The following is a 22,498-nucleotide window of genomic DNA, read 5'->3' on the forward strand; positions in this document are numbered from 1 at the left end:
GGCACCTACGTTAAAAGACTACTTGTTAGAAATGACTCTTTAAAACTCCCGAATAATTTAAAAATACCACTTAAGTTCGACATAAAGGATTCTACTATAAAACCGGTACTGCCTAGGGAAATTAGTTTATTATGAACTCAGCTGGGGTACCGATGACGGATGAAATGTAAATATGTGATAAGTTTATAACTTCATTTTCTTATTTTAGTAATTACATTAAACTTGCAGTCAAATCTGCTTCCTTGGGGCGTCATCTACAGGACAAAAGGAAATTATTCCATGAATCTATTGAATGATTCACCGACACTTTTATTAATTTGTTGTATCATATATATTAATTTCTAAGCCTACATCGAAGATCATAGATTTATTCACTGAAAATAATAGGAAACCTGAAGCATGAGAACTGAAAAAACTGAAATAATTTTCTTATTCTCAGTTCCAAACACAAACATTTACACAGACTAATTGGAATGAAGACTGTTAGATCCTTTTATGAGAAAAAAAACAAACGACTTTAGTGATAGAAATCTATGAATCGGTGTAAATAGACTCATACGCAGTCTAAGTTACACACGTATATTGTATTGTATTACTAACTTTAATTCAAGTTGAGAAGTGTGTGTTATATTTGACACTGAACAACGAAATGTAAACTACGAAGCTGTACGTATTAGTACAACGTGCGTTTGTCGGGCTTCCTTACAACTTGTTTTTAAAATAAGATATATATACTACTAAATAGCTAGCTAGCTATCAAAAATTCTGTTTGAATAATTATAAGCCATAATCCCAAGCAGTGTCTGTTTTCCGCCTCTGTATTTACATTTCTATTTCAGGAATTCGTGATTTATAAGATACGTCCACAAGAGCTGGAAATCGTCCACCTGTGACGACATAGGCTATAACTGAGACGATTAGGCTAGCTACTATGAAGCATAGCGCTAGGCTACCGTCACGGATTGAACCGAGTTAGATCCCTATAAGCTTATCTCATGAATCACATAAAAAATAAAGAGGGCACATGTGAAGTTAAGTTGTGTGTGTGTGTGTGTTTCGATATTTACAAAACTACACAAGAACTATCTACGCTAGCCGTCCTTATTTTGTAAAGATAAGACTAGAGAATATGCAGCTAGTAAACAGCACCCTCTATAAACTTTTGGGGCACTTGAAATAAACACTGGTATTTGACAGTGGATTTTATTACGCAGCTACGACCATAAAGTGCAAGTTTTGCGATTTTGAGGCATCGAATACAAACCACAGACTATCGATTTCATAGACTATACCAACAATTCATGCCAGCCATATTAAAGTGTGTGAAGTCGTTTAGAATATACACGAAAACACAAAAAAAGTAAAAGAAAACGCAAGACACCTAGTGTATTATTAACAGAAATTAAAACGTATTTGCATGGTAGTTCTTCCATGCCACGCTATCTTACAGAACAAATTTAAAAGAAATCGCTTTAACCCTAATCGTGTTACAGCAGGCCTACCTTAACCCAAAATTCTCCGTTTTATTTTTCGCACCAATGAAAAAAAAACAACCTCCCGTTAATCGGTTGTTTTGGTTTTCTTCTTTTCCATATTGAGGATGTAGCTAACATACATGTTCCTCTAGCTTGAAAACAAATGTCATTTTAGAAACTCAGATATACTCGGGAATATGGGAAAAAAAATTAGCAAAATGTACGTTGAAATTTCGTAAATTTTGCGCTCGTTTGGAGACAAAATTGACTTAATTGATTGCGTCGAAATTTCTACGACACATTAGGATGTTTTTAAATGCGGAATGTTTTTAATTTTATAAAATTCGGGTGCAAAATCTGGAAGTTATGAGCCTCAAACCACCATCGTGTTAAACTTTTCACACGTTTCTTACGTAATACTTTGCGTCAGACGTTATTTAATATAATAGGTGCGGTTAAAACAAAATTCGATTTTGAGGCCAAATTGTGAAAATATTCATGATTACAATGTTATGCAAGCCATTGTGACTGATCATTCAAAACTGGTAGAGAGTTTAATTCCAGCTACAACAATAAATCACTTGGGCCAATGTTTTTCTGTTAGCGCATAACTAAACATAACACAACAGCTCATGCGATTTCTTTTCTTACATCTATACTATTTTGATTTTATAAATATATTTCAAATCTTTTTTAAACTGAAATTTTAAAACCAATAACCCCGAAATCTTCAAATACACATGCACGAATAAATAACCGGCTTGGTTTGTTTTGAATTTCCCGCAAAGCTACACGAGGGCTGTCTGCGCTAGCCGTCCCTAATTCAGCAGTGTAAAACTAGAGAGAAGGCAGCTAGTCATCACCACTCACCACCAACTGTTGGGCTACTCTTTTACCAAAGAACAGTGGGATTGACCGCACGTTATAACGCCCTCGACTGAAAAAGGGCGAGCATGTTTGGTGTGACGGAAATTCAAACCTGCGAACCTCAGATTACGAGTCGAACGCCTTAACCCACCTTGTCATGCCTGGCTTTTTCTTTAAAGTTATTCATGATAATTCCTTCATCTGACTTAACTGCAACAATAAGCTGTGAAAGCAAATAAATCGTTATCCCACAATAACTTAAAATCTTGAGGCATATAATTAAATGAAGTAAATTCATTTTTCAAAACTGAAAACAAACATTTTCTAGGAACTCACTCCAGTAAACATATTTCCTGAAATGGCGCAGTGGTTACAAAAAAACAAACTATAAAAAACCATACTCGTGTATACACATTAGTGTCCGGTCACGAGACATACGATTTTGAGTCAACTGGAATTGGTAAACATAGCTCGTGCGCACCACAAACACATAGCACAATGAGGGAAAAAATATTATAAACTATACATATCATCCCAAGAAAAACCTTTTAAATACTTCACCACAACTTTCCTTTTCCAATGTAAACAACTAAACATGAACAATAGAGAAGCAAAACACAGTGAAACAGTGTCCATGTAAACAGTATGAAAAAAGGTATTAATATATATTTTATTTCTACTGCAACGAAGTACTTCTATAACACAAAACTTAAAGGCTATTAACTTCTTCCTTGTACACAACAGTGGAGTATACACGAGGCCATTGTATATTCGGTCAACACCTGACATTATACAGGGTATTCAGAAAGTCACTGTGCAGTTTTGTAATCACATTTCCTTTAGTCTATTTCAAGCCAGCAACTGATAGCGGTGTTTAGAAACAAAATAAGAAGGATCCAAGCCTATATTGATGCCAACGGGGGTCACTTTCAACATTGTTTATAATTGTCATTCATATTTACCTCCTGTATTCTATACTGAAACATGTCTGTTAATAAATATATAAGTGCACAGTGACTTTCCGAACACCCTGTATATATACATATATATAGAGAGAGTTCCCAAACTCCAATGACGTCTTCGCTGGCAAAACGTACAGTTTGTTTGTTTTGAATTTCACGCAAAGCTACACAAGGGCTATCTGCGCTTGCCATTCCTAATTTACAGGAAAGGTAGCTAGTCATCACCACCCACCGCCATCTCTTCGGCTACTCTTTTACCAACGAACAGTGGGATTGACTGTCACAATAAACGTCCCCACGGCTGAAAGGGCAAGCATGCTTGGTGTGACGCGAATTCGAAGCCGCGACCCGCAGGTTACGAGTCGGATTACTAAATCTCGTAATACAAGACGGGGTACTTGGAAAAGTGTCACCTCTTTATTTTATCTTAATATACAGGGTGTTCGGAAAGTCATTGTGCAGTTTTGTAATCATAATTTATTCAGTCTATTTCAAGCCAGCAACTGATAGCGGTGTTTAGAAACAAAATAAGAAGGATCCAGGCCTGTACTGATGCCAACAGGTGTCACTTTCAACATTGTTTATAATTGTCATTCATATTTACCTCCTGTATTCTATATTGAAACATGTCTGTTAATAAATATATAACTGCACAGTGACTTTCCGAGCACCCTGTACAAAAAAAAGTACTTATTTCTTTATCCACTAGAAGCTAATAACTTATCACTTTCAACGATTAGTTCAAGCGACTATCTGTTTGTCCTGTCCATCTAAACCTTCATAATATGCACCTGCTATACTGCAACCTACACACGTGTCACTAAATTCAGCTTTCCAGTCGAAATGAAATCCGGATATAACTGTTTATACTTACAAAGTATAAGTACTTTAACTTAAGTTAATTAGGTTAAATTGGGGCTGTTAAAGAGATTCGTATTTTCATAGCTTTATCTCGGAGTTATTTTAAAATACCGCCAAGTAAGGAGGTGGCGTTTTTACATTCTATTTCCTCTGGATATTAAAACTAAGCCAACTTCCTCCTTTTATGTGTAAGGCTCGAATGACAGGAGCTAACATCTGATAAGAGTGTATCCCAAACCTCTATGTGGGCTCTAAACTCCAGGTAAGTACCTCTTTTAAAATGGCACATTTTATCTTTCCAGCATTGTACTTTGTAACCTAGTTCCACTTTTCTGTCTCTTACTTTAAGTAAAGACTAGCAAAATGCGTATATATGTATACAGATAGATAGATAGCATTACAATGTAACAACGTTCTTGATCTAAGATTTTATTGTGTCCGGAACTTTCCATTCAAGGCCGTTAAGTAACCAACCTTGACCTTTTAAGAAACTTGTAAGGCCTTCACAACAGTTAAGAAACTACAGATGAAAGTTTATGTTAAACAGAAGGAATCTCTTCCTACATACACATAAAAAAAATTTAAAATTATGTCGCCACACAGTTTTGTCCCAGAACGCTTGTAGAAGCCTTGCATATTTTCTCAGTATAGTTTTTATATTTATAATAACCTAACCGGTTTTATGACATAAATTGAACGTGTTAGCCCACCAGATCTAGGTCACGAGCCAACGAAGACAAAAACTATTCTCACGAGCGTGGCCCATATTTTCAATCTGCACACGTGGCCCAGGTTAATAATGTATTAACAACACTTTTGTTTTATAATTTAAAACCACCATCTTTGGGCTAATGTTTAATAATATTAAATCAAATCAGCAAACGGTCTTTATTGCACTGATGTCCAACCTTCTCCTCTGATTTCATTTATTTTCCAACGTTTTATACCAAAACCATAATTAAACCGTTTCTTTCATACAGAATATATATTTTAACGCTGTGACAAAAATGATCTATTTCAAACCATTCTTTCCTTGCAGATAGTTGCCTTCCCTCTAGTCTTACACTGCAAAATTAGGGACGGCTAGTGCAGATAGCCCTCGTGTAGCTTTGCGCGAAACTGAAACCAAACCAAACCTTGGAGAGATGACAAGAATCTACCAGTAACACCAATGTTACTCTTTAAACATTCATACAAACATGGGCTATTTTTACTATGTAAAGGGCAGTTCGATACTGTATACACAACTTACAGTTCATCACTATAAAATATCTGGTTTTGTTCTTCAGTTACACTTCCTCCAGTTTTTTTTGTTTGTTTGTTTTGAATTTCACGGAAAGCTAAACAGGGGTTATCTGCGCTAGCTGTCCCTAATTTAGCAGTTCAAGGCTAGAAGGAAGGCAGCTCGTCGTCACTACCCACCGCCAACTGTTATACTACTATTTTAACAACGCATAGCGGGATTGACTGTCACAATATAATATTCCCAAGGCTGAAGGAGCAAGCATGTTGAATGTGACGTGGATTCGAGCCCGCGACCCTCAGATTGCGAGTTGAGTGCTCCAACCACTTGGCCATGGACTTTGTCCAGAGCTACTGGTGAAATGTTTCGAATACCTCGAACTCAGACAAATAGCAAGTTCAAAACTGACTCAATCTTAAACACATTTCTTTCTCGCCGAAGTTCTCAATTTTGGCAACGAGGGAAAACAGACTATATTTAAATTTGCATGTATTTTATTTAATCTTTGAAGATAATAACGAAATCGTGCTAAAAACAATTTAAAAATAAAAATCTTTGATGCATGCAAAGCTAGAAAATAATCACTTCAAGGCGCGCTTATAATAAACGTCTTAGCTATTATCGATTTTTTCTTACGGTTCAAACTATTAATTGCTATGTTGATTTCTTTTCTTCTAACCGCCTGCCTGCAAAGAGAAATATTCTCAAGGACGAGAGAAAATGTCGCAGCAACTAGTTTACAGGTGTGAAACAGCAAACAAACATTCATACCAGTGACCCTAAAATAGACATTATTAATTTCAAACTGCTTTAAGTGATGTTTGTTTTTTTCACACCTGTTGACGGTTTCTTTCGTCCAATGCCAGAGCTCGTGAAGCACATCTAATTTGGTTTACATACCATAAAGGCCCGACATGGCCAAGCGTGTTAAGGCGTTCGACTCGTAATCCGAGGGTCGCGGGTTCAATTCCCGGTCGCACCAAACATGCTCGCCCTTTCAGCCGTGAGGGCGTTATAATGTAACGGTCAATCCCACTATTCGTTGGTAAAAGAGTAGTCCAGGGGTTGGCAATGGGTGGTGATGACTAGCTGCCTTTCCTCTAGTCTTACACTGCTAAATTAGGGACGGCTAGCGCAGATAGCCCTCGAGTAGCTTTGCGCGAAATTCAAAACATACCATAAAATATTTTATTTTGCTTTTATTGGCTAGTTTTTAGAACTGGTTACGTGCTCAGATACGTTATCTCTTTAGTCCAACTAGATTTCTTGAAGCGAGATAACAAGAAAAGCCAGTCTGAATTAGCAAGACAGAAAGTCACAGGTCACAATACGAGTGCAAACCATGACAATTTATTAACTTAAACGAGGTGAATACGCACATATATAACAACTGCATAGGAAGGCCGCGATTCACAACGAAAATATATTTTCCAATCTAGTGTATTAAAAAATGCATTTCTCCATAAAAGTGCAGTGTAAAACTTTATACATAATATCTGATATGCAGAGCTGTCAAATGACTAAATCACGTCCTTAAAACTTAAATTCTGGCAACACTGTCGGCTGATAACTCACTCGTTTAAAGAGTCAATAGTCGTTGTTTTTTATCGAAGAAGCAAACGTTTTGATTCTGTTTAATTGTTTGTTTGTTAAAATTTCGCGCAAAACTACAAGATATATACCTAAAGAAAAAGCAGCTTGTCAACAGCAGCAACTGCTAACTCTTGGATTATTCTAATAAAAACTAATGGGAATTTACTGTTACTCTCATAATGCACCTACAAACCAAAGTGCGAAGTATTTGAGAGCTATGGAGGTCCGGGTAGGCTAAATCCAGTTCAAATGGCTATAAATAAAAACAAATCACAAAGTCAATATACGAGACATGATAAAAAAATAATTAAACAACGAACAATAACTTACCCGCAAAATGGATTCCACTTCAGGATGTTTTTTAATTCTTACGCCCACCTTATGGAACAAAAAACACGAATATAAGAATTTTACTGAACATTGACTGGGGGGAGGAGCAAATACCATTATGAAACATTATGGGTGAAACTGTCACTAACGGAAATTAATGTTTTATTAAATTTACAAAATCACGAACACTTTAAAAACTTTATAAATACATCATCCGTTTTTGATCACCTGATTTTGTTTTATTGTTGTGTTTTGTGTATTAATAACAGAATACAAAATTTCTCACCTGGTGTGTTGTATGATTCAACTTGAAGTGGTTCTGCTTGTTATGTCGTACCTTCTCCTTGTCAGTGGCCTGATGGGGAGTTGAAGTGAAAAGCTTAGTACTGGATGTAGACATAGGAACATTACCAGTGTTTCTGTGATGGGTTGTAACAGTGGGTTGAGAATTAATTGTTGTCCTCGTCAAATTATCTCTATCCTTAGCTGCTCTGACCCCATGGCTGGAGTCTTTGGAAGTATACTTGTATGAATCTGATGGTATTTTTGGGACGACCTCTTCCCTATAATCCTGTTGGGCATATTTTTTGGAACCACGATATTGGTTGCTTGTAATGGGAGTCGTGGATTTCTGCTCCTTTTTTATCACTGGTGGATTTGTTGAAGTGAGAGGTTCATTTACAGCACACGAATTCTCAGAGAACGATGCCGGAACCGATCTCGCCAAATTACCATTGCTGGATGAAGGTGACTGGCGGATGGTATCACACCCCGTTTCTTTCCCATTCCGATCCACTGCTGTGTTACTGACGTCTGCGGCCACAGTTTTGGAAATTCCAATCAAATGTGTAGGATCTTTCGTTAAATATGGTTGCACTTGGTTAAAATCTCCCAGCGTGCGTCTAATCCGACGAGAAGTTTCGTCTTCAAGGCGAGGCACGACCTACTCAAGACAACGAAGAATACCTTTCAAATGTCAAATTTTTAAATGAATTTTTTTTCCTAATAATACATTCACTTTATATAGATAGATATTCGAAGTTCCTTCTAAGATATTATGCAGTAAAACACCTTAATAAGCTTGGTAGTACAGTTTAGGATAAAGGATTCTATTTTTCCTAGTTGGAGTCTCTCATTTTTGCTCTTTATATTATGACAATTGGATAATTTTGATATATAATTAAAAATATACTACAAGTGAAAAAAATAAAGTAAATGTAAGTTAAGTTCATGCATATATACCTCCATACACACACACACACACACACACACACACACACACATAGGTAGCTACAGGTATATTAGATATAATCTGTGTGTACAATCACTACAAGTGCATGGCTTACATAACAAACATGCATCGCGTTATTACAGTCATTAAAAATTATCATCATCTTACAGGACTCAGTATACGTTCTATTAAAACAATTTTGAATATGAGAATAAGCGAAGCGGAAACCAAGGTTGATACAGAAAGTTGAGATGATAATAAATGTGTAACTACATTTTGACATTGTTTGTCGTTTATTAGTTGGTATGATGCCTTTGGAAATTATTAGCTTTTGGAAAAGGTAAGAAATAGCCCTTTCAGACACAAAATGTGCAAAATCGTTTTAATACAATCTATTCAATTATATATATATATATTTAAACATATATGTAGGAATTTTACAGTTGTGTAAACAGGACAAACTGAAAGGTATGATACGATATTTCAAAACAAAATTCTACCTTCACAACAGAAGCATACATGCCAATAGGTTACAGTATTAGGATTCCCCCTTCACAAAAATTTGAAAACAACTATAGTAGAAATTCGAAGAAATCGTTTTAATGGGACATTTTCCTTACTTCCAAAAATACGAGCTATAGGAGGTGGAGTAATTGTGTGGAGGGAACGTTCTAGTGACAGCGATCATGTCTTGCAATCGTTTCAGAAAGGCGAGAAAAATGTTTAGAATGCACATGGATGTTATTCTAGTTCATGCCCACCTCACAAAGCTGTATTTTCACAGTGAAAAAAGGTGTTATTCAAGACAGAAAATCAACAATCCATCACACTTATATTGCCAGACTTTTCCAGTACAGTTACCACACCACAGTCCCAATTAACGTAGTTGGACCGAACTTGAACGTCGCAATTTCCACAGTAATTGTTTGCCCCCTTTCTACAAACTGTTTGGATATGTATTTTTGCGAACGAATAACAGATGAACAATAGACATTTCTAGTTAAAAGCTTGTTTTTCCATTTAAAACAAAAAAGCTACAATTATTCATGCTTCAAATAAGCATAATTTATCGACTACAGCTGTAACTCTTAGCTACTCCATATTGAAACTAACAGATGTGTAACAATAATAACCACCATGTTAAATGAGTGCTGTGTTTTAGAGAGGCATATCTTGCAACTTACTCGATGAAATGATTGTTAGTCTCTGTGAAATAATTGTTTTAATTATTTTTTTCGAAATGCATGCTGCAAAATTTATTTTTCATTAAAAAAAATTAGACGCGCAGTCATTGGTATATGTTAGCCTGAAAAACAGGGGTTTATTTCAACTTCTTGCTCAAAACAAGTTCATCGTATATATGAAATATGAAATAAATAAAAGACATAACTACGTTTAATCTTATCAACGATATATAAAAATCTAATACCCGAGTATAAATTATTTAAGATATATTTTAGGGCTGTCACATGCTGGAGGTGGAATGAAAGTAATTAAGGTCATAATATGAATTATATCTTACATTTATTTTTAAATATCCATAGATCTGACTAACCTGCACATACAAGAAAGCTGAGTAAACTTATTCATATATCAGTTTTCTAAACATCTGATAAGCGCAAATATTTAAAGTCTGTCATTTTTGACAAATAAAGAGATAAAATTACGTTTCAGTGATGTCGAAAAACCCACTTGTTGAGAAATGTATTTGCAAAAACGGCTCTATGTAAAATATTTTCTCAACCCAAACGAGCCGTTTTTGCACATAAAATTACGTTTGTTTCTGGAGTACAGTACGTGGGGTTTTCGTCATCATGATCTACTTGAAATATAGTTATCTCTGAACGGCTGGTATGGGTATTAATACTTTTATTGATAAGGAGAGAACGTTTCGACCTTCCTATGTCATCTACATGTAAAGAAAGGGAGAGATTGTAAGTGACCGTTGCCGGACATACGTCTTATACTCTCGTCCCTAAGACACGTGTCCGGCAACTGTCACTTGGAAACTCTTTCTTACCCTGTAGATGACCTAGGAAGGTTTAAACGTTATTCTCTCCTTACTAATAAGTGTTAATACCCATACCGGTCGTTCTGAGATACATCGGTATTATGTCTACAAGAAAGTTTTGCCTTGGTACTTCTTCAGGGGCTTTGAAACACGTGCAAACAAATGAAAGTTACTGTAATAGATATACTAATGAGCAACTTGGAACTCTCAAACAGAAGTTTTCAGTTATTGCAACAACATGTTCATTGATGGTTGTTAAATACGAAGAACAGCACACACGTTTATCTCGTATACTGGTGTGGTTTGGTTTGTTTAGAATTTCGGGCAAAGTTATACGAGGGCCATCTGCGCTAGTCGTTCTTAATTTAGCAGTGGAAGGCAGCTAGTCATCACTACCCACCGCCATCTCTTGGGCTATTCTTTTACTAACAAATAGTGGATTGACAGTCACATTATAATGCCCCCACGGCTGAAATGGCGAGCATGTTTGGTACGACCGAGATTCGAACCCGTGACCCTTGGATTAAGAGTCCAGTGCCTTAACCACCTGGCCATGCTTGGCCTACTGGTGTGGATACTGAAGAGCTGTCGAAATAATCTTTAACGGCCGGCTACCAGTTACTGCTTTTTTTATCGAGTCTGTAAATCAACTAGAAATACCTCTAAAAGTAACAAGTTTATTGGCCAATTACAGTGACAATAAAGTTACACTAATATATGTATTTAAGGGCTGGGTGACACATAGAACACAAATAACACCCAGTGGGTATTTGAATCCAAACCGGTAACCCTCAGACTGGCAAGAGATGGGTGGAGCTGTCTGTAGCAATATATATTTTAGTTGAAAGAAGAAAAAGGTTAGCGACAGTAAACATCCTATGTATAGTATCATCGTGTGGTCCAACTTTTATGGTTATTAATGTTTAGTTGTTGCCTTGAATTAAAACTGATTCATTGAATATTCAATCAAGAAAGTTGTGTTCTTGAGTCTAAATCTTAAATGATATTTACTTTGTGGAAAATATCTTTTTTATTTTTAATAAAGTGCCCTGCAATAGAGTTACTTGTATTACGGTTGAGGATGTCTCGTATGTGTTTTATTGTTGGGAATTCGTATTGTTATTTTAATACAGTGTCCTGCAATCGCGTTGTTTATATTACGGTTATATGTGTTGGGAAGTCGTATTGTTATTTTAATACAGTGTCCTGCAATCGCGTTGTTTATATTACAGTTATGGATGTCTCGTATGTGTTTTATTGTTGGGAAGTCGTATTGTTATTTTGGTATAGTGTCCTGCAATAGTGTTACTTGTATTACGGTTAAGGATATCTCGTATGCGTTTTATTGTTGGGAAGTCGTATTGTTATTTTAGTACAGTGTCCTGCAATAACGTTATTTATATTACAGTTGTGGATGTCTCGTATGTGTTTTATTGTCAGGAAGTTGTATTGTTATTTTAGTACAGTGTCCTGCAATAGTGTTGTTTATATCACGATTGTGGATGTCTTCCGCTAACTTGTCAAGTAATTGATGGGAGGACTGTTTCCCATTATTATGTGTCCAAGCGTGACTATTGTGAAGATCGCTTGGTGTACAATGTATTTTTTATTTTAATTTTAGGGCGGCCACATGTGCTACATTCCGTGAATTAACGCTTATTTTATAGACATGCGAACCTTATTAACATAGACTTACTCGATTTTTTGATGATAGATGGAAATATTCAACTTTATAATGTCTAGTTTTTGTACAGAAGTAATTCTGTCACCTACTTATAATTCCACTCACAGGGCAGGAAGGGACATATGCCTAATTGTTGTTGTTGTTTTTTGAAAACGTTTTGAATTTGTTTTTTTTTATCAAAATCTGTATTTGCGTTAAATATTTATATTTCCAGGGTTACAGAGCAGAATAATTAATCGTGAATTTCGTAAGACAAATAATATATTACTAGTTCCACCTGACGAAAATCCTTTGTGTGTAGTAAGTAACCCCGGTCAGCCTTCCACAAAACCAACAGTACCAAACTACGCAAGCAACTAACACAATGGTACGTATCTGATAGCCAAATCGGTTATGTACATAAAAATAGAGCTGAATTTGATCACCTTGCTAGCGTAATTCGAGGTTTTACGTGTCGCGAGAAAACCCACTGTTCAATATTTACTCCTTGATAATATTATTTTATTTTAGCTTCACGGAATACTTAAATCGTAAATGTAATTCGTCATGCCTAAACATTACAGCAGGGTTAAACTTTTTTTTTATCTACTTTTTAACTACCTTCACCTACACGTATTAGTGATACAGGTTCCTAACTATAATTGAACAATGGATCATGAAAACGTGTTTCCAAATTGATACTTCACGGGATACGAAAGGTAACAAACATATAAACGACAACAACAGTGATTCACATTTTGCACCAATAGGATACAAGCACATATAACGTAGTTTTACGAATGTATGACGCAAAAGCCAGACTAACCTTAATTGGTTCTCCGAAAATAGGCTGCGATGACGTATGATCATGGTTGTCCTCAATTAACAGAGCTCGTGCTCTAGCCTGACGTTCTCTTTCTCGCAAGACGTCGCGTTCAACGCTGCTGGAATGTGAAAAAATAACAATAAATCACTAAACAACCTGGAATTTTACACTTCACAGTTAGTTACGGTTTCCAAATAATAGAACCATCCATCAATCACTCACTGCATCTTCTCATTAGTTGGGTAATTTGTTATTCACTAGATGAAATAAAACCATGCATAACTGTTTATCTAACGATTCTTACAGGGTTTTTTTTATCGATTTTTTTATTATTTCACTACAGGGCGTCGATTTAAAGAAAAAAGAAGTGATTATCAGATAGCTTTTAGCAGTATGTTTTCAAATATTTTTGTGTTATATAATATTATACAGTGAAATCTACACGAGACTTTTCCCTTCATGTAGTATGTATATAACTTTTACGATTATTTCAGTACTCATCGAGTGTAATAATAGACAGTTTGTGCAACGTAACTACAAATAAACATGACATACATAATAAAAGAAAGTATTTGGAAGAAGCTATATCCTGCAAAATGTTCAAAACAGTTTTGGTCTTAATTCAAATTTATAAAATACTATCGTACAAACGTTTCGTTATTTTAATGAACACTCATAAAAAGTTTCATTAATACTTGCTATAAAACAAAAGGATACACAGATCATATGTATTTAAATATGTTGAAACAGAAAGGCAATATATACATAATTTCAATGGCCCTATAGATAAAGACGGTTGGGCACACGTTATATTAATGATATTTTAAATATGCAAGCCAGGTCAAGTGACAACCACAGTTAATACAAGTCGCTGTGGAACGGAATATGCAAGACTTATATTTTTACATTGTTTAGAATTTTTAGGTAATGTGATATCACAGAAAATTCATTGCTTTCTCGCAAAATATTCATACGCTTAGACCACAAGCAGCATGGTGAGGCTCCAAAATCTGACATACATACTCAACCTCTATTTATAATGATTCAACCATTTCAGCTCACTTCCGATTAACATCTGGGACTAATCTTTGTTATAATTCAAATGACGGTACATTTCTAACACTTTTTAAGAGCCTAGAGATTTGTTTGTTGAAGTCGAAAAATCAGCATTTGGAATATTCACAATTTAGGTTTAAGATTACAACTCATAAGATTACACAAAACACCTGCTACAAGCCCAAGTACAATTGATACAAGAAGTTATAATACTGGAATTAAAATGATGACATAATCTAATCCTCACACTTTTGAAAACACACTTCTATAAATACAGAATAACAAACAAATCCAGTGCTGATTATAGTAATATAAAAGCTAATTACCCGTACAGAGAAAAATAACATCGTGCATTATAACGTGCAATTCTGAAATTTTATTCAACACTATAGTTATTAATTATTGTGAGCGAATCCTGGCGATACACTTAATTTATAACTCCTTTGTGTCACTAAAAAAAAGCCACTAAAAACTGATCCAGAACAACTAAAAGCAAAAAGGAGTTATCGAAGTTTTAGGCTTAAGTCAGTTTCACATTGTAATTGTGAATGGGATTCTAATATAATATATAATGCTATAAAAACTGAGTTGCCTCTCGCTATCTCAGCATACAAATACATAAATATTTATAAATACAGTTTTCTTTAACTGACTGAAGTCTGAGACTCGAAATCTCACTACTTCTTGAAACACGAATTGTGAAAAGAAACATTAAGTACCGTCTGATGAGTTTCATTACGTACTTCACAAACATGAGCTTATAAACAAACTCTGGAATATTGGGATCTGTCCATCACTCTGATAACGCATCTACAGCCACAAAGTGCGGAGTGTGTTTTGACAGCAACTGGATGCAAGCTCTGAAGGTCCGATTCAGAGGTCCGACAAGGTATTTAACAGATGAAAACAAGGTTGAAATCACCAAATAGGCGACACAGATAAGTTTAATGAGATTAATATAAATTGATGTGTACCCACTTCTAACCTACATAATTGAAGTTTTAAGATCTGTCTAGTTTTAGAGCCGGCTCAAACCCCACACTAACATTGAGAGTTTTTCTCCCAAAGCACCATACAATTAAGTATGCTATGGACATCATCTTACCTTACTTATCCTTAGCTGGGTTGATGAGGGGTGATAAACATTTAGAAAACAATCATCTCAGAATGAGCGTGAAGTTGCGCGAGGAGAACTCGTTTTTATTTTTCATGTACAAATCTTACAAGCCTTACATTATGACATTAAGTCTTTTTTGTTATTTCTTGATAACAGATAACTGAGAAACTGAAAAATAACACACGTCAGTGATACTGAAAACAAAAAGAAATATACGCCCCCGATAGTTAATTTCTCTGTTTATAAAAATGCAGTCATTATTAATTTATTTGTTGTTCAATAAATGAATTGCTGATTATTTGTGAATAATTTGAAGTATTATTTTTAAATGTTGAACAATATTAACTGTAGCAAAAATACACACAGATAAAATAACCTTATATATATATATATATAAACAAAATGGCTTTACGTTTTAATCGTACTAAAACATGGTAGTTTCATAACAGTTTACAAACTAAGTTACACATCGAAATATTTCTTCCCTAATCGCTAACACTAACTATCAAAATAAACGCGGTGCATAAAACTACAACACTTTCGATAAATATGGTAATTATTGTAAGTTGGTTTATCTTGACATATAACCCACATAATGAAACGTAAGCGGGTGAAAGTGTTAGTTTGGAAAAGTATGTCCGTTTTCGAACAGAAGAGGGCTTAACACAATAAGATCGAAGAGGTAAAAAGCTGGATACAACTATTCTTGTTAATACTGTTACTGCCTAACAATACTTCTAACTTTAATATTTTAGTCACTGCTTCACATGAACACTGATAAGTAAAATAACCGATTGGCTCTTTTCTCTATTACTGTAACATTCGAATCTATACAAAGACGAATAACTTGCGATTCTCATTCTTAAAACAGCATGAAACCTGGAATTTTGTCGGTTTCAAACACAACCCACATTTTATTCTTATGTCTTGTGATACGGAATACAAAAACTATGTAGTTGCAATATGTTTGATTTGAATTTCGCGCAAAGCTACTCGAGGGCTATCCGCGCTAGCCGTCTCTAATTTAGCAGTGTAAGACAAGAGGGAAGGCAGATAGTCATCACTACCCACCGGCAACTTTTGGGCTACTCTAATCAACGAACAGTGGGACTGATCGTACATTATAAACGCCCCCACGGCTAAAAGGGCGAGCATGTTTGGTGTGACGGGTATTCGAACCTGCGTGTCTCAGATTACGAGTCGAGTGCCTTAATCACCTGACCATGCCGGGGCACATTGCAATAGCGAAAAACAAAATCCACAGGAGCTACTACAGTTACTGTACTGGTGAACATTATGCTCAAATTGGACTAAATTTAACAAATATTACGTAATTTACTTATTGCAATGGCACGCAAAGTATATCGGTTATACTGGGTGTTCGGAAAGTCACTGCGCACATATATTTATTAACAGACATGTTTCAATATAGAATACAGGAGGTAAATATGAATGACAATTATAAAAAATGTTGAAAGTGACCCCCGTTAGCATCAATACAGGCCTGGATCCTTCTTATTTTGTTTCTAAACACCGCTATCAGTTGCTGGCTTGAAATAGACTGAATAAAATATGATTACAAAACTGCACAGTGACTTTCCGAACACCCTGTATATTAAGATAAAATAAAGAGGTGACACTTTTCCAAGTACCCCGTCTTGTATTACCAGATTTAGTAATGCGATCTGGTTTTCGAGTACATGCTAATAAAACTTATGATCTGTTATTAATATTATAGGTTTATAGATCTATGTGGAATATTATACGTGATATAATGTATTACAGTGCTGACAGAAACAAACCACACCCTTTAACCACAACTGACATCATTTGACACAAGCGTTTTAGGTGCAATGTCATGTTTGTTTTGTTTTGAATTTCGCGCAGAGCTATCTGCGCTGCAATGTTTGTAATGGCCCGCCGCAGAAATTCGTGAATATTTGCGTTTGTGATGGGGTAAGCAGATTTACACAAGCCGAAAACGAAGGGTTTCAAAAGTAAAAGGCAGTTTAAAGTGTAACGATGACACTTTTAATCTGCATATATATGAAGTGTTTTGATAGGTAACTTATTTTCAAGTGTTATATGGTCCTTGATTTAGTGTTCGTCATTCTATCAAAATCTTAGAACACTTAAATAGCACTCGGCAGCAAGCCTGTGATAGATAACACCAGTAAATCTTGTAGCGAGTAATCTCTAACCCGTTGCCACAGTAGAACTTGATATACAAATAAGTGCTCGAGTCAGAAAACAGTTCACTGACACACTTACGAAGCCTCGTTATTTTGTTGGCTCAGCGCCATTTGGGCTGCCTGCGCTGAGATTACGGCAGCAACTCCGTGCCGCGTTCTTAATGTATTTAACTCACTGCGTTGAAATGTGTCTCGATATTTTTGCATAATACGTGACATAAAACACGGGTTCCACATGTTAATACATTCAATCTCGTTCCTAGTTACTGCATCACTGAAAGAACATAATATTTATAGAATGCTCTATACTTGACGTACCGTTCTAGTATTTTTCAAGTAAGAGTTTTTTCTTTGCATTTTTTTCAGTAAGATTGCTTGCTTGCTTGTTTGTTTGTTTGTTTTTAATTTCGCGCAAAGCTACTCGAGGGCTATCTGCGCTAGCCGTCCATAAATTAGCAGTGTAAGACTAGAAGGAAGGCAGGCAGTCATCACCACTCACCGCCAACTCTTGGGCTACTCTTTTACCAACAAATAGGGGGATTGACCGTCACATTATAACGCCCCCACGGTTGAAAGGGCGAGCATGTTTGGCGCGACGGGGATGCGAACCCGCGACCCTCAGATTACAAGTTTTCAGTAAGATCATGAATTCACACACACAATTAAAATGCGTACATAAAGACAACTTGACCATTTACTATCACCGCGAATTGTTATACTATATGCAACTAAATAAAAAATAAACACAATTTTGACAATGTACTGACAGCTGTTTTTGTTGGGTTTTTCCGAGCTGTTTATTTGGTATTTTCAACTGAACGACACCTTATTATAACACGCACTAAACAGTAGACCCCAACTGTTGGACCGAGGACCAAATAAATTGGTCCTTGAAAGGCTGACTCCTAATTCCCTCTATGCCCAGATATCGCACATTTAGCTTTGTGAACATCATCTGAAATGGCTCAGTGTGGAAAAAAACTGAGGACCACTGGACTAAAGAGTTCAAGCATAAATGTCCCCAACTTTCAAGTGTTGACCAAATCGAATGGGCCCGGCATGGCCAGGTGGTTAAGGCACTCCACTCATAATCTGAGGGTCGCGGGTTCGAATCCCTGTCATACCAAACATGCTCGCCATTTCAGCCGTGGGGGGATTATAATGTGACTGTCAATCCACTATTTGTTGGTAAAATAGTAGCTCAAGAGTTGGCGGTGGATGGTGATGACTAGCTGCCTTTCCTCTAATCTTGCACTGCTAAATTAGGGACGACTAGCAAAGATAGCTCTCGTGTAGCTTTGCGCGAAATTCAAAACAAACCAAACCAAATCGAAGGCAACCAGTCAGTAGCATTCATGTCCAATCGAATAGTAAGATTGGTGGTCTCTTATATAAACACGTTCATGGCTGAAAGTGGGAAGCGTGAAGGCATAAACTTGGATCGAACATCGAATCCCGAACTTTAAGATCCATCGCCTAGCAGATCACCACTAGGCCACACCTAAAATATTTGTAAATTGTAGTTATAAACAAGATTAAGATTGGTGTTACAAATTCCATAGAACGCAAAGCTATTTCATAACGATTACAGTTGTACAATGTAGTGGTTTCCAACCACCGTTCCATAAAATATTTGGAAAAAAAAAAGGGGATGTTTTAAAATACAGATACTGAAGCATTTTTTTACAAAATATTTTAAAGTAAATTTTAAAAAGATAACTTACTAAGAGGTCAATAACACTTTTAGAACAGAACAAGCAATACTTCCCTAATTTAGCAGAGTAAGACTAGAGGGAAGGCAGCTATTCATCACGACCCACCGCCAACTCTTGGGCTACTCTTTTACCAACGAATAGTGGGATTGATCGTCACATTATAACGCCCCCACGACTGAAAGGGCGAGCGTGTTTGGTGCAATGGGGATTCGAACCCGCGACCTCAGATTAAGAGTCGAGTGCCTTGACCACCTGGCCATGCCGGGCCCTGGATGATAGGGAACCTATTTTCAAATATTTGACAAATACTAATACTTATGAGCTTGACCTAGCATGGCCAGTTGGTTAGAGCACTCGACTCGTAATCTGAGGGTCGCGAGTTCGAATCCCTATAACACAAAACATGCTCGTCCTTTCAGCTGTGGGGACAATATAACGTTACAGTCAATCCCACTATTCGTTGGTAAAGAGTAGTTCAAGAGTTGGCGGTGGGTGATAGTAACTGTCTTCCCTCTGGTCTGTCGCTTTAAAATTGAGACCGACTAGCGCAAATAGCCCTGATGTAGTTTTGTGTGATGTTTAAAATAAACAATTAAAGAAAAACAAGACCTCTAACAAATATCCACGCGTACTTCATCTCAGTTTCATTAATTTATCAAAGTCTTGAAAAGACCTTAATAAGATTAGGATACACAGAAGTTGATACTGCCTTAACACTCCTACGAAAAGTGGGGCCTAATAGGCCCCAGAGCAACTTGAAAGGTTATTAATATTAGGCTAATAATTTTATATTTAAATGAAATTGCCATTTAAATCCATTAATGAATGGATTAACGAGATTCCCACTGTCCCTATCTACTATCTAGCGAAACCACAGCTAGGGGAACGGGCTTGGAGAAATCAAGACTAGAAACGTCTTTTCGTAGGAGTGTTAATATTCCAGTATTTTGTACAATTTACTGTCATAATAAACTCTCTCATGAATAAAATAACGTTAAGAGAAATTCAAAAATCACGCTCTTTGATTTAATTATTACACTTATAAATATTCGTTAAAACCCCACCAGAGGTTGTTCTAGATCCATCACCTCAACCTTTGTTAAGAGTAAAATTGTCATAATATGAAGAGATACTGATAGTTCAAGAAATCATGATTTTTGGGAGGTAGCTTCAAACTGCAGTTTCTGTGAAACAATTCCAGTCCACCTGGACTAATTAATGTAAGGAAATTACGCCGTGGCGTAGGAATCTCTGCTGAACTGGAGGAGACGCACGAAGTCATTCTTTTCACACACCCCCCCAAGCCTATTTTGAATTGAAGATCCTGATGGCTTCCAAACTATTTCCGGCCCGGCATGGCCAAGTGGTTAAGGCACTCGGCTCGTAATCCGAGGGTCGCGAAGTTCAAATCCCCGTCATATCAAACATGCTCGTCCTTTCAGCCGTGAGGGCGTTATAATGTTACGATCATTCCCCGGCTAGCGCAGATAGCCCTCGTGTAGCTTTGCGAAATGTTCAAAACAAACCACAAACCTATCATAAGAAATTAGTGATTGTGTTATATTGTTCGCTGACTAATGAACTGACACACACGATTGTTCATCAGGGTAAGCGGGCTGGTTAAACAACATCTTAAAATCGGTAAGTAGGACAGTCTTTCAAATTGCATTCCAATTCAAACTTTCTTTGTATGTATGTTATTTTCTTCCCATTATTTGTAACACCTATTTTTTCCTTATTTTTATAATTGCGTCTGTTCGTTAAATCCCTTGCACGTTATTTTATTTCTACATTTACACTTAATTTTAGCAGCGATTTTTTTTTCTCAGAATTTTTCTCTCGTTTTAGATTTATTTTTTGTTCATGCCTTCCCGTGTCTGTTTAACTTACGTTTCCGCGTCTGCCTGAATCGACGGTTTTCCTATTAATTTTAGATCTGCTTTAGTAAGTTCAGATCTCGTCTCCTAAGTCAAGTCTCTAATAAGACTTGGCCAAGTGAAACTAAACTGAATATGGATGGTTTTATTCACCCAACCATAATCTCAACAAGAGTAAGAATTCTCGAGCAAAGCTACGCAAGACTAGTCATCCTAATTTTGAGTTGGCAGACTAAAGAGAAGGCAACTAGTCAGTCAACAGCACCTACTCCCAAATTCTTGGGCTACTCTTTTTTTTCCCCAAAAACATGGCATTTGATGTCACTCATCTCACCCAGCCTTCAAAGTACAGATCGCGTTACTGCGGCAACCGGATGCAAACGACAAACACTTGACTTAACTGTCCACACAAGACAACTGCCGACAATAACTTCTTGATATTTCACTGGTTATTCCAGAGTCTCCAAATACCTCGTCACCCGCCTATCAATCCCAGTGGCCTTCAAAGTATTTCTCAGCAACAATTAAACACAGCTTCAGAAATCGTCTCCTGTGACCTGTCATGGAGGAGTTTAGTCCACAAAATCCAACTTATTGGAAAACCAGTGCAGTGTTGTCAAAGGAACGATTTCTTTCCAAACTCTTGCCGAGAAAATTTTCTCAAGGTCGCTTCGTTTCCTGTTCCTCCCACTTTCAGACAATAAACGGTTCACCAACTTTGTAGATCGTTCTTAACGAGTTCAGAAATCCAAATTACTGATAAACTCAAGGTGAACCTCACGTCTTAAACATCTATGACCCGCAACTTTTAATAACACCGCTTTGCAAACCTGCCAGTTACTAGTTTAACCAATCTTACCAAAGAAATTTCCCACTTGGTTGTGAGGACGCCTCATTTAAATTAATAAATTATTTACAGGTCCTTAGAATCTCTCTAACAACATTTTAAATATTAATTACAGTCCCTCCCTCAAAAAAAAAAAAAAATCTCAAATACACTGCCAGGAACTATACCAGACATCGCAAGTTTCTTTCTTTTTCCTACTTGGAACTCGATTCGAGCATTTTAAAAATATTTGTCCTGCAGCTTCAGATGTTTGTATTAAAAACAAACAAAAAATAACTGACGTAATCATTCCATTTACAAATGAATCTTCTACATCGACTTCCTTTTATACAGTCACTTCCCAGACCATCTCCAAATCTCTGTTTTAGGGGATCATTAATGATTGACATCAGATTCCCGAAATTTGTGTTTCTCCTTTTCACATCTTCAATGGGCCTTATTGCTGAGTCCGAGTCATATTAATCCACACTAGCTGCTGCTTTTATGGGTATGTTTTTCGTGTTTTTTTTATGTGATTATATAATAACGTTATTTTCTTTAGTTTTTTTATATTACTTTGAGATGGATACTTTTTTTCCTAGTTCAACTTACTGCTACTTTTGTAAATCTCACGAGTCACCAGGTGAAAACGA

The 22,498-nt window shown here is 36.3% G+C and overlaps 1 protein-coding gene across 3 annotated transcripts in view; it reads right to left on the reverse strand.

Annotated features, from left to right (window-relative positions):
- The window catches only part of LOC143231067 (uncharacterized), a 180,775-nt gene that overhangs the window by 130,739 nt on the left and 27,538 nt on the right, over positions 1–22,498 (reverse strand). Inside the window, exons 2-4 of one of the 3 annotated variants that reach the window (XM_076465593.1) lie at positions 13,063–13,180; positions 7,618–8,274; positions 7,332–7,379 (exon numbers count right to left, since the gene is read on the reverse strand). In XM_076465593.1, the coding sequence (XP_076321708.1) occupies positions 7,332–7,379; positions 7,618–8,274; positions 13,063–13,180 (823 nt within the window). The remainder of the gene's footprint in view (positions 1–7,331; positions 7,380–7,617; positions 8,275–13,062; positions 13,181–22,498) is intronic. The other 2 variants (XM_076465594.1, XM_076465595.1) reach the window with 2 other exon arrangements.

Source organism: Tachypleus tridentatus, chromosome 10 (assembly GCF_004210375.1).
Source record: "Tachypleus tridentatus isolate NWPU-2018 chromosome 10, ASM421037v1, whole genome shotgun sequence".
NCBI classification, from domain to species: Eukaryota; Metazoa; Arthropoda; class Merostomata; order Xiphosura; family Limulidae; genus Tachypleus; species Tachypleus tridentatus.